At 37.6% G+C, this 16,363-nt stretch overlaps 1 protein-coding gene across 3 annotated transcripts in view; it reads left to right on the forward strand.

The window, feature by feature from the left end:
* Positions 1-2,969: 2,969 nt before the first annotated feature.
* Positions 2,970-16,363, forward strand: part of ABCD3 (ATP binding cassette subfamily D member 3) — a 65,981-nt gene continuing 52,587 nt past the window's right edge. The window contains exon 1 of one of the 3 annotated variants that reach the window (XM_025051933.1): positions 2,970-3,130. In XM_025051933.1, coding sequence (XP_024907701.1) covers positions 2,985-3,130 — 146 coding nt within the window. In that variant the 5' untranslated portion in view covers positions 2,970-2,984. Of the gene's footprint in view, positions 3,131-3,217; positions 3,410-4,080; positions 4,105-16,363 lie in introns of those variants that run through there. The other 2 variants (XM_006919426.3, XM_025051935.1) reach the window with 2 other exon arrangements.

Below are 16,363 nucleotides of genomic sequence, written 5' to 3' on the forward strand. Positions count from 1 at the left end.
ATGTTCTCTCCTTCTAGCCATCCTACACATGGCTACTAGCGTGGTCTTCCTTAAATAAAAGCCAGAGTTACTACCCATTCCCAAGCCTGTAATACTCCTTCTTTCATGCAGAATAAAATCACACCTGGTTAATTTGGTGTTTTAGATCTTTCACAAGTTGACCTTCATAAAACATTTCAACCTTTTCTCTCATTTCACACCCTTCCTTGAACCTCTATCCACACCAGACTTAATCATCTTCCTGAATCCGCTTTGTACCTTCTTGTCTCTGTATCTTTGCTCCATTATACTTTCTGCTATCCCCCCTTTTTTCTGTCTATTTTTTAAGGCATGGCCCAAATCATATCAGCTGTGTAAAAAATTACCCCAAAATATAATGGCTTAAAACAATGATAAACATTTATCTTCCACAGTTTCTGAGAGTGAGGAATTTAGGAGTATCTTGGCTGAGCGGGCTTGGCTCAGGATTGCTCTTGAGGATGTAGTCTGCGGCTTGACTGGCGATGGAAGAGCTGCTTCCAAGGCTGGCAAACCGGTGCTCACTCTTGGTGGAAGTCCTCAGTTCTTCTCTGTGGCAGCTGGCCTCCCAAGAGACCAAATCAAAAGTGACAAGGCCTTTTATAATTTGGTCTCAGAAGTCATACAACATCATCTTTACCATACTACTCTTTTGGTCACACAGCCCAGCTCTGATGTGAGGGAGATTAAATAGGACATAAATGCCAGGAAGCAAGAATCACCAGGGACAGTGTTGGAGGCTAACACAATATCTCTTCAAGAGGCTTTCTAGATTCCCTAACTCCATATGCCCTTCTCTCTGTTCTCAATAGCTCAAATTCTTTAAAAATCAGAGCTCCTGGAGATCTCTCAATAAAAATCACATTTTTTCTTAAGTATTTACTATTAAAATGTGTAAACCTGAAAAATTGCTTTGGTTAATTATCAAGGGACATAGTGCTGAGAAACCTTGTTGTCAGAAGTCCTAGGTTTTCAGAAACACGGTTGTTTGGAGCTCATATTAGTGAGAATAGAAACTTCCTTTCTTGCCCAGGGGATGTAGGCTATCTAAGTCACTTTGACTTAGAGAAGCAGCCTTAAATTATAGTGCAGAGTTTCAGATGAGTAGCTTAGGGACATAATATTCTACATTAATCTTAAATTTGTGTTTCCAAGAAAACAGAACCCTGAGTCTGCTTCTCAATTCAGGTCTCATGTTAACCCCTTTACATATAGATCTGATGTGCTCTATTAAGTACTGTTTCATTTAGATTCTATCTAAACTCTTTCCTTTTCCTAATACTATAATGACCCCCATTTCTTCCCTTTTTGGAGACATGCCCACAGTTCCTCTGCTGAGTGGTATCCTTTGCTGCAGCAAGTTAATAAACCTAACTTTGTTAGGTTACAGGTCTGTATCTGGTAGTCTTTATCCAACGAGCTTTATGAATAGCTAAATTATTTGAGCTCATATTCACTAATTTCATTTTTTTGGAATCCTCCATGCTTCTTGAACAAGGATACCTTTTAGAATATCTTTCCTCTGAACTATAGTCTACTTCCTAAATATATCTTTCCTCTGAAATGTATTTCCTAAGTAGACTTCATTTCGGACTAACCTTGCATTGTATTCCTTCACTGCTACAAACTCCAAGATGATTCGGTCACTTTCTCTCAAGGCTCCTAACACTTTTACATTACTATGCAATTTATTAGTGAATTAGTAATTTTCCCTCTTGCCCTCCTGAGCTACTTCTCTGGTCCTCTAGGATCCAGCTACAAAATCATCTGTGTCAAGCCTTAATTTAAAACTCAGGATAAAACTCAGCAGCTTCTTGCCTTGTTCTTATCTCTGAAATGGTACTTACCACATTTATAAACTTTCTCCATGTTTTTTTTTTTTTTTGGTTTCTACCAGCCTCTGGAGAATAGGGATTATAATATGTTCATCCTTGTAGACTCTGTGACAGGCGTACCTAAATGACCCAATTAATTATTAAGTGAGGTAATGAAATGTCTACATGGCAAATGGAAAAATCAGTAGAAGTTCCATTTTAACAAAATTAAAACTGTTGAACACTCCTACACACACATTATATATCTGGTTCTTGTGATTCTTGTCCTCTGTATTAGGCAACTACCAATTTATATTGAAAAAAAAAAACACCTAGGAAACTAACACTTCGTGGACTACTTTAACGTGGGCTCCTTCAGAACACAGGCTAGTGTGTATATTATGCAAAATTTTATGTTCTGATATACTTTTCTCCAGCTCCCTCAACTGAAGAAAGGGACTAAGTCACTGTGCATATACCAGTTTTCTGCATCATTAGGGCCAGATAGGAAAGGAATGCTTAATCTGTAATGCCCTTCAGATTCTGGGAGTAAGGCCAGCTTTAATACAATGCACGACTGTTATTTCTGAATGTTCCTTTGCAAAGTAGTTTCCCAAACTTTTTGTTTGATCAGATCCACAAAAATACATTTTATATCACTAGAGACATACGAATACAAAAAAACTGGAATATTTCAAAACGACTCCACTCTCAGATTTTCTATGGTGTTCTACTGCTCCCAATTCCATTAAAAAACAGAAAAGTGGTGGTCTCGATCTACCAAACTAATTTCAGAATCCCCTAAAAATTATAATTCATAGTTTGGGAAAACATTGGTTTGGAAAAAGGTTTTAGCTTTGTAGTCCTTCCCAGCGTCTCCCTACTCCTCTTCCGAGTTCCCTAAGGTTGCTTTCGTCTAAATGACTACAGAGCCCTGTTTTATGTAAATACTCCGTGATAGGGCCGTTCCCCTTTTTCCTAGATGCCTTAAGAGGGTGGTAACGGCCCATCACCGCGGGTGGAATGGCAGGTTCCACTAAGTTTCCCGTCCAGGCCAGGCCCACTTTTCCAGTTCTCGTGAAAACCAGGGTGTGTGTGTGCGCGCAGGTGGAAGCAGGGAGGAGGCAGGGACAGTGACCAGACCTCAAAGGAATGAGGAGGCCAGGAGTGAGGTTCCGAAGGTCGCCGCGCCCGCGTTCCCGGCGACCCTGCGGGGGGCCGCGCGTGCGCAGAGAGCGCCCAGCACTGTTCCGGCCTCCGTGGCGCCCGCGCGCGCTCCCGCGCGGCCAAATTCCGAGGTGGGCTTCGGTGCGCGGCCGGCGCGGCGATGCGCGCAGGGGGCGTTTCTGCGCGGCCGGCACCGCCCTCTCTCGGCGCTCTCTTCTCCTCCCAGTCTCCCCCGCGCTTCCTGCACTAAGACGGTCATAGCCGCGTCCCCTTTCTCCGCTCGCTCGCGCAGGCAGTGCCATGGCGGCCTTCAGCAAGTACTTGACGGCGCGGAACTCCTCGCTGGCGGGGGCCGCGCTCTTGCTGCTCTACCTGCTCCGTAAGCGGCGCCGCGCCCTCGGCCTGCACGGGTAAGAAGGCCGTGGCTGCGCCTCCTTCCCGGGCCCGAGCGGGCGCTTCCTGCGCGCTCTCCCCAGCCCGTCGCCCGGCAGACGGATTCCTTTGCCGCGTGGGGTCAAACGGAGAGAGGATTGGCCGCGGCCGCTGCCGCTGCCAGGCTCCAATGTCAGGGTGTCCCGTGTGCCCGTGGCGCCCGCGTCCCCCATGCTCCGTGCGTCCCCGCCGGCCTAACCGGCCCTTTTCTTTGCCCAGGGAGTGCAAATCTTTTCTCCTGCGACCACAGGCAAACCTGTATTTCTGCCCCGAGGCTGTCGACCCCCTAACTTCTCCAAACCACCTCCTTTCTGTATCAACTTTTCGGGTGTGTTCTGGTTTGCCATCTCATCTCACAGACCTTGTATTTGCTTCGTGGACGTGTATGTGTAGATTGAGGATGGAGATTGGACTTCCCTGGGTGGAGGCTGTTTAAGTCATTGGGACGAGGTTTGGCACGATTCCCTAGTAGTTGCTGTTGAAAGTCGCGGGGATGGTTCATGTGAACTATCCATGATCCACTTGGCAAAATTGCTTTCTAAAGTGGTGTCGGCTTGAAGTTGGTCAGTGAACGCCCTGGCATTTCATCCGCAGAGGCAGAATCGGTTTCCTGATATTTGGAGAGCAAGGTTCCCTTCCCTGGCTTTTTGCAGGTGGAAGGTGTGTGTTTTAGGTGAGGATCAAGATCCTTTTTGATTACACTCCACTGCTTCCCCATCGAGAGAATTTTAGTGTTTAAATTTAACTTTGGGAGATTATAAGATTAGAGGAAGGGAGAGAGAGAATTGAGTTACTGTTGCAGGATTATAGACATAAGTTTATTTGCTGGGAGACACTTGGTTTCAGCAAACCATTGAGGTTACTTTCCAAGCATTCTTGCCAGTTATCTGATATTTCATATTAACTTGGCATACTATTTTCATGCATTTTATTTCATTTATATCTCTGGTCATATAACTGTTGCCCTCTGTTTTTGATTTGCCTAAAATATCTAATTAGTCGTAGACTTTGGACTAGAACAGTGATAAGTGGCCTGACTTTCCTCGTAATTCTTATTAACCTTTTCCTAGCTTCTGTATCTTACTAGTAAGTCTGAAGCGATGGTCTTTCTCTTCCTTCCTAAATCCTTTTAACAAAGTTGAAAATGATTGGCATCTTTGTCCGAACAGTACAGTACCTATTCACTTTTCTTCTATTTAATTTGCCTTTAAAATGATTAATTCTGGAAAATACAAGCATTTTTTTCTCTTGGATTGTATGCTTTCTGAGCCCCCAATTGCAAATGGAAGTTGTCTGAGAATATGCCAACAGAAAATGGTAAATGCTGTAAAATAACTTTGAATTACATTTTTGCAGAGAAGTAGTTCAGTGCATAGAACAGGTGTTTTAGTATGGGGGAAGGGAACTTGAGCCCTTAAAGCTCTGGCTTCCTTTTACGATTTTTTTTTTTTTAAATGCTTTATTGGAGTATTACTTACATATAGAAAAGTATACGTATCACAGTAGAGCTTGAAGAATTTTAACAAATAGAACTCAGCCGTGTTGTCAGCACTCAGATCTGCACCCAGGTAAGAACATTACCAGCATCCCAGAAACTCTTCATGTCCTTTTTTGTCACGGCTTACGAGGGTACTGGTTTTCAAGACCATAGATTATTGACCATAGAAAAATTTTAAGCATAATCTATTGGGAAATAATGACAATAGTAACAAAACAGTATAGTAGAATCTAACTAGTTTTAAGTATTTATTATTGTAAAATACTTTAAAATCTTTTTGATAAACTTTTGTGGGAGAATGCCAATTATGAGAATAAACAAAGTTTAAATTACTGAGATAAAATAATTGAATTATTTAAAAACTTAATTCTTAAAAAAAGAATTATTTAAGAATGGTGTTCAGTCTGTCTTTGTACATGTTATACTTCCAGAATCTTATGAATATCTTTATAGTCACTATCTTTGGCTTCACAGTTTGAAGATTAAACAATTATGACTTTATATTTTACTGGCTTTTTGAGTGTCTGATTACAGCTAATTAATTTTACTATCTGGTGCTTAATTAGGAACGTGTGGCTGCTCTGCCTTTTTTTGTCTATGCTGTTAACAGTAGGTTTGTCTTAGAAGATATTTCTTAGAATCAGGTAATAGAGCTAATAAAACCACTTTAAAAGTTACAATGTCACATTATTTCATACATTAAGAGAATGAGTAATTTAGTGTTCTGAATTACTTTTTATTAGTTAATGCAATTTTTTCACCCAGTTTGACTAATATTTTTGACTTTTTATTATGAAAATTACACATATGCAAAGTCAGCTGAATGGTATAATGAATTCCCTCTACACTTAACCCAATAAGTACCATCAACATTCTGCCAGTCTTGTTTTACTTATAGCTCCTTGCTCCCTACCCCTTATTTTTACAGGTTTTTAGGTAATATTTATAGGTGTTGAACTGTACAAATCTTGTTATATTTATTTTAAATAAATGTGTACAGCAGCGTAGCACACCCCTGTCATAAATTAGAACATTTTCATCTTCCCAGAAAGTTCTCTTTTATTAATTTCCTGCCATAACTGTACTTTTTTCACCTTAGTTTTGCCCGATCATATATCTTATTTTATTCCTTACTTATGAGGAATAGCGGAATCTTTTTACTCATGGATAAAGGAGACCATGTGTTCAGTTCAAAGGAACCACCCATTTAGAATGTTGTATTACTGTGCTAGGTGCTATGGGATGAAAGAGAGAGAGAGAGACAGAGACAGAGAGACAGAGAGACAGAGAGACAGAGAGACAGACAGAGAGAGCGCGCGCTCGCGCGCGTATTGTGTATGTATGTATTGCATAGTCAATAAATATATGACTTTTTCAGAGTGCTTACATACTTGTTAGAAGAAATTTAAATGTAAATTACTTAAAATGTAAAGTGATGACAGAATGCAATGTATAGACAGATATGGCTTAGTTCTGAAAAAGGAAAGAATAATATATTTGGGGAGAGTTAGGGAAGACTTTATGAAGGGTGTGAGCTAAGCCTATAAAGAGGGCGGGAATGGATAAGTGAAGATAAATTGAATGTTATAGCAGCCTTTATTGGATTTTTGTTGTGTTTTATGATAAGAAAAGAAGCTTTGTTGTGCCCTTTTAATTCATTTTTTACTACTTCCAGAGCACTTTTTAAAGAAATACAAATATGATCATTTTATTCCTTCATTAAAATCTTTCAGCTATTCTAAAATACAAATTTCTTAGTATGAAAGGATGGTGTTCATGATCTGGTCCTTTACTATTACTTCTCCTACTCACCCAGCTGTGTGGAATTTTCTGAGTATGACAGGCTCTGCCCTGTCTGATGGTAATCACTGTCATCCTCAGCTCTTCTCTCCATCCTTTGATGTTTATTTTCCTTTAAGACACAGCTCAGTCAACACTTTTTTTTAGGTGTTTAATGTTTTTTCCTGATCTCCAAACTGATGTTGTCCTCAGCTCTCTTACGGTAAGCTTTCCTCTACTCTAGTAGTTACCACTCTGTATTGTACTAGTTTATTTTCTTGGCTTCTGCCTACCTCATACTCTGAGTTTCTTGAGGGCATGGACTGAGTCATCTTTAAATTCCTCGCTTGAACATGTCACGGGATAGACACTCAGTAAGTGTTTATAGGGTGGACAAATGATGTGGGATAGTTGAAGAACTTGAAAGGATAATTGCCTGACAGGCAGTTTGAGATGTGGGACCAGTACAAACGTGAGTAAAGACATAATCTTCAAAGAAGTAATAGTTGTATCCCTAAGGGTAAGGATATGAGCTGGGTATTGGTAAATCTGTGGGTCAGTTTTAGAAAATAGGGAAAAGGACCATTCTGCCTGCGAAAGTATTTCATAATTGAGAAACAACAACAACAAAAACCTCAAAGCAAAAACAGAATAAAGCAGTTTCTTTCCCTTCCCGTGAATGCTTGTCAGAGTTCAGATTTCTCTTCCTGGATTTCAGAGCTTTCCTCCATCTGGTCTCACCTTACCTGGCTAATCTTATATGCCACTGCCTGCCAACGAGTACTCTGTTCCAAATAGGCAAGTTTCTGCACTGTTCTCTGAACAGACCACACTCATTCCTGGTTTGGGAGCTTTATTCATGAGCCATACTTGGAATATCTATATCTCTATCCTCTGTTCTTCAACTCTTATCCTTTAAGGATTAGGCCAGGGTCACCCTTCCATGAAATATTTAACAAATCTTGATGATCTAAATGATGATCACCTCCTTTTTAACCTTCTGAAGCATAAATTTAGGTACCTTCTTTGTTTTATTTATTAATTGCTTGACTGGGTGTGATCTAGCTGTCAGCCTTCAAGATGTGGCTAAGTCCACAAGCTCATGGGGTGATCCTTCATCCTTTTCAAAGCCCCAACCTATAGATGATGGGAACACAGTTTCCTCCCCCAAATATTTCAGAGGAGTTCAGAGAGCTTGTGTTTCTCTCAGACACCCTTATTTCACTTCTTTGCTTCTGCTCTATTTTCGATCCTACTTAACATCTTGTCTCTTGAACCTGCCTTTTTAGTATCTGCCTTAATTCTTCTAAAGCATCAGTCTCAAAGCAGATTTTGTAGTAGAGTTTTATTAAAAACTTGAGAGTAGTGGCAGGGATTAGATCTCAGCGTAGTGAACAGCTTAAAATGGAGACTTTTTTTATTTACAAATTTTTAGACATGCCTACTGTTGGAATTTCTTGACTATTTTTCCCTGGGCCTCAGCGCTGCAGCCTGTTGCAGGGTCTCTTCTGTACTCGTTGGATGTTCTCATATCTCTAGCTTTCCTCCCTGCACTTTCTCCCCACTAACCTTTCTACAACTTTACTGCATACTTTTTCTTCCTGAGATCTGCTCCTTTAAAATCAAGCTCCAGAAGGGGCTGGTTTCACTTTTCTCAGTTTCACAGGCCCACTGAATGTTTCGCAAAGCACAGGTATGAATCAGGTGAGGGGTTGGAGCTGCATGAGACCCTTAGAATGAATCATGAGTAGGTCTTACAGGGGCTGACCTTGGCCCCATTTGGATCCTCACAGTAAAAGGAGATGCTTAAGCAACCATAAGTGAAGAGAGCCTTAAAGGATTTGTCAGGAAAAGCAGCTGTGTACTGGAATCAACTGATGTAGGTTGGGTCCAGAAGCAGTGTTCTCAGAACTGTGTAGCTGTGATCTACTGGTGGGGGGAACTGGGTACAGACTGTTTAATCACACTTCTCAGTTTTTGGCACATTAGCTTCATTGGCCAGGCATTCTGTTTCAGGGTTTTTTGCACCTGCTATTCCCCTACCTGGAATGCTCTTTTCTCAGATATCCACATTGATTATTCCCTCCCCTTTTATAATCTTTTACCAGACATCTCACAGTGAGACCTTCCATTGCCACTCAGTTTAAAAATAACATCCTCTAACACACACGCTCTGCCCACTTTCCTGGTTTTACTTTTTCCTTAGCACTTTTCACTATTAAATGTGATATTTATTTTTCATATTTATCTTATTTATTGTATGTCTCTGCTGCCAGCATGTAAGTTTCATGAGGGGCAGGGATTTTGGTCTATTTGTTCATTGTTATAGCCCTAGTAACTACAACTGTGGCTGGTATATAGTAGACACTCAAAAAATGTTGACTCTCAACTATGCAATATTCATTTCTTAGGGCTATGGTTACTGTTTTAAGTAACATACTTTTCTTGCTACAAATGTAACAGTTGTCTCCTTAAGTGTATCATGAGCTCTTTTAAGAGTTGGGGCCCTTTTATATTCATGGGTAAAGCAAGTCTTAAAAATTTATAAAAATGATATCATTATTATTTTTTTAACCCGCTTTTGACAGTTGAGTGGAAAACATTAAAGACAATTTAAAAAAATTAAGTCATTCATAATGTAATTACTATAACACATATTATTTTTATTACCTTTTATTCATTATTTACATGCACGCATTTTACATAGTTGTAATGTATATGTTTTGCGATTTTCACTTAAAACAGAAATCGTCCCTAGGCTTCTACTTGAACTTCATAAGTATTTCTTTAAGATTGCTTCTGTAATTTTTTCCCCCTCTTTAATTCTCTGTCCCCGACTTCCACCCCTGACCAATGGATGTTGCCTTTTCCCCTTAAGAATTGGATCTCTGAAGGTGGGGCGTCTCCTCCCACACGCTTACTGGTGCACCCCGCATATGGTCCGTGGCTCCACACCTGGGATGTGAACCCAGGACCTGCTACGTGCAAAGCAGATGTGCTAACCACTACACTATTGAGCCACCCCTGCTTCTGTAATTTTTATAGATAATACTATATATGTTTGCGAATGAACATTTCTGTCTCTGCTGAATTATTTCTTTGGAGTAAATTGCCAGAAGTAGTAGTATTGAATAGAAGGTTATGAACTTCTCTTGTTTGTAGAAAGTGTGAACATTCTGGGCTACACAAATTACACATATTAGCTTTTAAGGGTTGTGACATAGAATACTGTGAATGAATGCTAATTTAATTCTCTAATCATTTTTATGGGGTGTTTTAGCTTTTTGGACTGCTTCAGAGGTATAAAATGTTGCAAGATTATTTTAAAATGCACGTTTTTATATACAGCATTTTGGTCTTCATTATGGAAGCAGCTTGGAATAGTATAAAACAGTCTTCAGAGTTAATTGTGGGTTCAAGTTTTTTTTCAGCTGCTTGCTAGATCTGTGACCTTGGTTAATTTATTTAACCTCTTTGAGCCTCAGTTTTCTCATCTATAGAACAGAGATAATAGCATGTGCTTAATTCAGTAGTTGTGAGGCTTTAAAGGGAAAATATCTTAACTCAGTAGCTTGAACAATAAATGAAAGATGACTTCAGATCTCCCTGTGCTTGCTAAAGGAAAACTAAAAGGACAGCAAAATCCCATTGTTAGATTTTCAAAAACTATTGAGCCTTCCTAAAAATTTCCTCAAGTGTGCCCATGAAAATCTCCCTACAGAAGCCTTTTTGAATTGACAGAATCATTTACTTTCAGAGTTAGATAGTATTTAAGGTGCTTTTATGTGGCATGGTTTCAGGCCTCTCTATTTTTTCAGTTGTTGCTTCTTGAATATTATACTCTTTATTTCTCCACCTTTTAAGTATGGTCTGACTGACACAGTGGAATCTGCTTTCGTAAATCCTAAGCTTTTGTTAGAATAGGTGAAGTTCCATTCATTTTTATGACAATATTTTCACTCATATTTAGCTGACACAGTTGTTTTCCCTTCCTTTCCACTCCTCAACTTGTGTTGATTTTTTTTTTTTTTTTTTTTTTAAACCTAATTGCAGGTATTTACATTTATCTTTGGGCACATTGCTTCCTTGAAATCTTTTTTGATCCTGTACCTTTAATTAGTATTCCTTCTGTTTGTTTTCCTAATAAGTTATATACTGGACAGGACTAAATATAGAACAATGTAGTTGCACCACTATAACTTTTCTATTAACAGACACCTTTTGGGTGTTGTGTTGGTTTTCATCTTTAACTTACCTAGCACCTTTCCTTCTGTTAATGACCTGGCATTCTGACAGTAGGGCGAGGCATCTGATCCATGTTGAGCTAGTCAGTGTCCTCCTTTGGCTTGTTTTTACTGGAATCCGTAGGGAAGGATCTTTCTTTTGGGCCATGAACTGTGAGACCCTAGAGCTGTTAGTGGCATTAGTCTCTTTTACGTAGAAAAGGGGGAGAATCCTCAATTGGTCCATCAAATGCTTTGTAGCATAATAAACTAAGTTTACAGAATTTTCATGATTCCTTCAGAGAAGAGAATGAGTTTGGTCTGACATGACTTTATGGTGAACTCATGCTTGCTCCTAGAATTTACCACTTTCTTCTAAGCACCTGTGCCATACTGCCAGTTTAGATAAATAAGTTGTAATTTTTTTCTAAGATTAACATCAAACTTATTCATGACCCGATGAATGAAATCTAAGTTGTTGCAATGAAATATAAGTTCGAATTATAAAGAAAATAGGCTTTTTGTGATTTTCTTTAGAATTATATATGCCAAATTAAATTTTATGCAAACTGGGTACTGTATTTCTCTATTGTTATTTCTTTTGGAATGATTTTTATGGAATGTTAGAGCTGCTTACAAAAGGAATTTGTAGTCATTTTTATAAAAATTAGGCATTCGGCCTTTGCTTAAGAAGAGGCTTTCATCATAAAATTTTTTTAATGAGGAAATTACTTTTGTTTTAGGCATCTCTGTCAAGAATATAGCCTTTCATAAGCATAAAGATAAAGAGCTTTAGATAACTAATGGTTGTGCTCTTCATTGGGACCTATTACACATATTAAGATGGTTTGAAGGCCTTGTTAGGTAAAACTGTGGTGAATATGCTAAAGCTGTTTTTTAAAACATGCATTTGTTTTCCTCTTGCTAGATTAGCAGTCTTGAATGAATACAATTAATAAACTACAAAATTGAAAATAAAGCTCATTAAAGCATAATCAGCAAATTTGGTATCTGTGAATAGATGTAGCAATCTCACATACCAATATAATGGTACCATAGTAGTACACTTAAACAGATTATATAATATACTCTATGCTTAAGAAGTTATCTGTTGCAATTAAAAATAAATGCACCATGTGGAACGAGGCACCTTCTCTAGGTAAATAATAATTTAGTCATTTAATCAGCATGTTGTGTCTACATGTCACTAAAACATTTGTACACTTACATAAACCATGAAGTAAGCAACATGAAACATGGTGTCTCTTTAGAAGGAAAAAGTACGGTCCTATAAGGTAATCTTACTTTAGTGAATAGGACTAGACCTAAAAATTTGTTTTAAAATTAAATACTACTTTCACGCTTCATAGTTTAAAATTAAATATTTTTGCTTTATTAAATATGCACTATGAAAAGTTTGAATACTAGAAAAAAGAAGGGACAGAACACCTATATCATGATTATTGTCACATGTCATTGATTCTAAGATGCACTTTTTTCACATTTAAATATCCTTTTTCACATTTCAGATTCTCCAAAATTAGGTTGCAATTTACAGCTGATGCATTTTAGCTTTAATTAATGTGGCATTAGCATATTGTTGCATTTTCTATGTGCTATGCATGTTTTTAACTTGCCTGTAAAAATACTACTTGTCAGATGGACCTAGAGGTTATTATGCTGAGTGAAATAAGTCAGAGAAAGATCAATACCATATGATTTCACTTACATGTGACATCTAAGGAACAAAAAAGAACAAACTAATCAAAAACAGACTCACAAATATAGAGGACAATCTGGTGATGGACAGAGGAGGGGGGTTTTGAGGAGCTGGGAGAATGGGATGAAAGGTTAAAGAAATACAAATTAATCATTGATAGATAGTCATGGAGATGGGGAACATGGCATAGGGAATGCAGTTAGCATTAATGTATTGGCTAGACGGAGAGAGGAGAGAAAGAGCAATCAGAGGGATCGTTTTATAAACTATGTAAATGTCTAACCAATGTACTGTATACTCGAAACTAATAAAGAAAAATACTACATTTCAGCTTACATCAAACTCAAATCTTCTGGCTCCAAATTCAGTGTTATTGTCATTCTTCAGTACATCTTAGAGGCAAATGTAAGTTACCGGGAAGGAAGAAAAGGTAGAATCAAGATCTTTTTCTCATTCCAGAACAAGGACTGGAGGGAGTAGTAGGTTGGCCTGGGAATCAATGAAACCACTCAAGGAGAGGAACCCAAAGATCATGCTCTAACTCAGAAAATGTTGAGTTCCTGCTCTGTGTCAGATGCTGGGTTTTAAAATGTTCACTATAGAAGTGAATAAGAGGTCTTATTCTCAAAAATTGCAGGATATGATGCAGCGTACCTTACCTCAACATTTAGTGCTAGGTGCTGGGGACACAATGATAAATAAGATAGGTCTCTTTCATAAATGGATTTTAGAGTGGGAGAAGATATAAAACCTACTTCATGCTAGTTTGGGAAGATTAAAAATTAAATTTGACTGTTAAGAAACTCACAGACTAGTGAAAGAGAATCCTGTATCTTAACATTTCACACCAAATTTCTGATTTAAAAAAATCTGGTAATATTTTGTTTACAGTCTTGTTCTCCATTAACGTATGAATACGGTTTCCTTACATCAGGAAATTAGAATTAAGGAGTTTTCAACTATAGTGTTAATTTACTTTTCCCTCCCAATAACACCGGAGATGTGCTGCTTAGTAAAGAAGTGAATGGAATCTATGGCCATGCCACCCTGAACAAGCCCGATCCCGTCTGATCTCGGAAGCTAAGCAGAAGCAGGGTCGGGCCTGGTTAGTACTTGGACCAGGTGCTATAGGTGTAAAAAAAGAAAAAGATGAGTGGAGAGAGCAAGTATCAGACAGACTACAAGGTGTGATTTCATTTGTAAGTATCAAATAATTCCCAATTTAACAATTGATGGGTGAATACATTTCTGTATGTATTTTATCATTGATTCAACAAAATAGCTCCTTCTCTTCCCTCTATTAGAGAAAATAAGAAATGTGGTAGGAAGGAAACATAACATTTATCCAGTAGATTCTGTTGAAAGTTTGTTGTATGTCAGTAGGCTAGGCATTGAGATACCAAATTGAATGAACATTGTTTCTAACTCAAGTCATGTGGAAATACAAATCCTTAGAAAGTTTATACAACTCAGTATGACTAGACCTGTGGTAGGAACAAAAATCTGTAGGAGGGATCACTGATTTGGGAATGTTTAATTCTTCAGGTTGTTACCTAGGGAGGTTTCACGTTTGTACCTGACCTTAAGAGATATATAGTGTTTTGCTAAGGAGTAAAAGGCATAGGTGGGGAAAACAGCATGAACAAAGGCATGGAGATGATGGAGTTATGATTTGAGAAGAAGGAATTGCAAGGACAGGAAGTTGGAGACAATACTATTAACTGTTTATTGAGTACTTAATTTTAGGCGTTCTAAATAGTTTATTCCTCACAACAGTTTTTTTGAGATAGTTGTTTTATTATCTTCATTTTACCTGTGAGTAATCAGAGAGGTAAAAATAGTACCTGATTCTAAGAGATCTTAAGTTTGAATTAGCCACGTGGAAGATAATAGACAGAATAAAGCATTTTTATTAAATCTTTCAGTGGATTTAGATTCAAAGAACAGTCAAGAATTATTCAGGGATTAAAAAGTTTTATGTTAAATTCAAAGTGAAGTTAATTTTAAAATTTTATTATAGTGTATTAATATTAAAATATAGTCATGGTGAAATACTCTACAGTTTTTTTAAACCTTTTAATTTTATATTATATCACAAACAAGAAAACTGCATACAACACGTGTATAACTTAATGATTTTTTTTAAAAAAACAAACAAAATACTCTTGTAACTACCACCCAGGTCAAGAAATAAATCTTTGCCATCCGCTCTAGAAACCTTACACAGGCCCCTTCTCAATCATAGCCCCTTCCTTCTCTCCTTCTAGTAACTGCTATCCTAACTTCTACAGTAATTGTATCTTTGCAGTTCTTTATCATTTTGTCACCCAGATGTTCATTCATTAGTGCTGCAATTTAGTTACGTTTGTGTTTATTTGTTTAAGTCTCATTCTGTACGACCCAATGCCATCTCCCCCTACCCCCCACCTTTTTTTGACAGTTTATATGTTGAAGCAACCAGGTATTTTGATTCCATAATCTGGATTATGTTATTGCATAATTTTTTTTGATTCTATATATTTCCTGTCAAGTGATAGTTGGATCTAAACACTTGATCAAGTTCGGATTTTGTGTTTGGATTTTGGACAAGAATACTTCCTAGGTGTTGATGTGGTCAAACCTCTAAGGGGTATATAGTGTCTGGTTGTTCCTCTTTTTGTGAGTTTAGCAGCCACTGATGTTTGATGCCTAGATCAGTGAATTTATTAGGGTTTGTAAAATGGTGATACTTGATTTCTGTTATTTCTTCACTTATAAGATGGATCGCTTCCATTAAAAGAAACTTTTCTTCATCTACTATTTGGTTCTCCAGTGGTACAGTTCAGTTAGGAAAGGCAGGGTAGATATTTGCTTCTTTAGTTCTCTCTTATTTTCTGATGGTGATCAATCTGTTCTTCTTAAGTGTCATTCTGAACCTATGGATTTACTACAAGTAAATAAATACTTAATGCTAACTATTTCATAGATGGTTTGGAGGAACCCTGTTTTGTGAATGCAGTGAATCTTATAAACAAAATATGAAAGTGCCTCAGTTATTATCTCTTGCATTGGTATTACTTTTATATAAACTTTAGAATCAGTGTACTGAGATTTTGATGAGGATCATTTCTAATCTCTATATCAATTTCTAATATTGGTTATATTGCCTTCTTTTTATTTTAATCAGTCTTGCTATGAGTTTGTAAAATGTGTTAATTTTGTCAAAAATCTAACTTAGTTTTGCTTTACCTAATTGTCAATTTTTTATTTCATTATTTGTTTGCTTTTATCTGTATTCTTTAATTTTTTGTACTTCAGTTAATTTTGTTGTTTTTTCTAATGTTCTGTGATTATAAATTTTCAGCATTTTTTCTAATGTATAGCTTTAAGGTCATAAAGTTCTCTCTAAGCACTGCTTTAGCTGTATCCCTCAGGTTTTTTGATATGTAAATCTTATCATTTTTGCAAAAATATCAGTTGATGTGTGTATCATTCATTTCAAAATATTTTTTGATATCTTTGACCTATGACTTTTCACAAGCATAGCTCTCTATTTTTGTCAGTTACGTATAGTTGCATAACCACCCCAAGACTTAGTGGCTTAAAATAGCTATTTTGTCCCTTAATTCTGTGAGTTTTTGGGCAGTTCCTCTGCTGGTTTTGTCTGGGTTCCCTTGTTAGGATGCATCTACCAGAGGATTGGCTGCACTGGAAGAGTCATATATGGTAGTTG

This window comes from Pteropus alecto, unplaced genomic scaffold (genome assembly GCF_000325575.1).
Source record: "Pteropus alecto unplaced genomic scaffold, ASM32557v1 scaffold25, whole genome shotgun sequence".
Taxonomy (NCBI): Eukaryota; Metazoa; Chordata; class Mammalia; order Chiroptera; family Pteropodidae; genus Pteropus; species Pteropus alecto.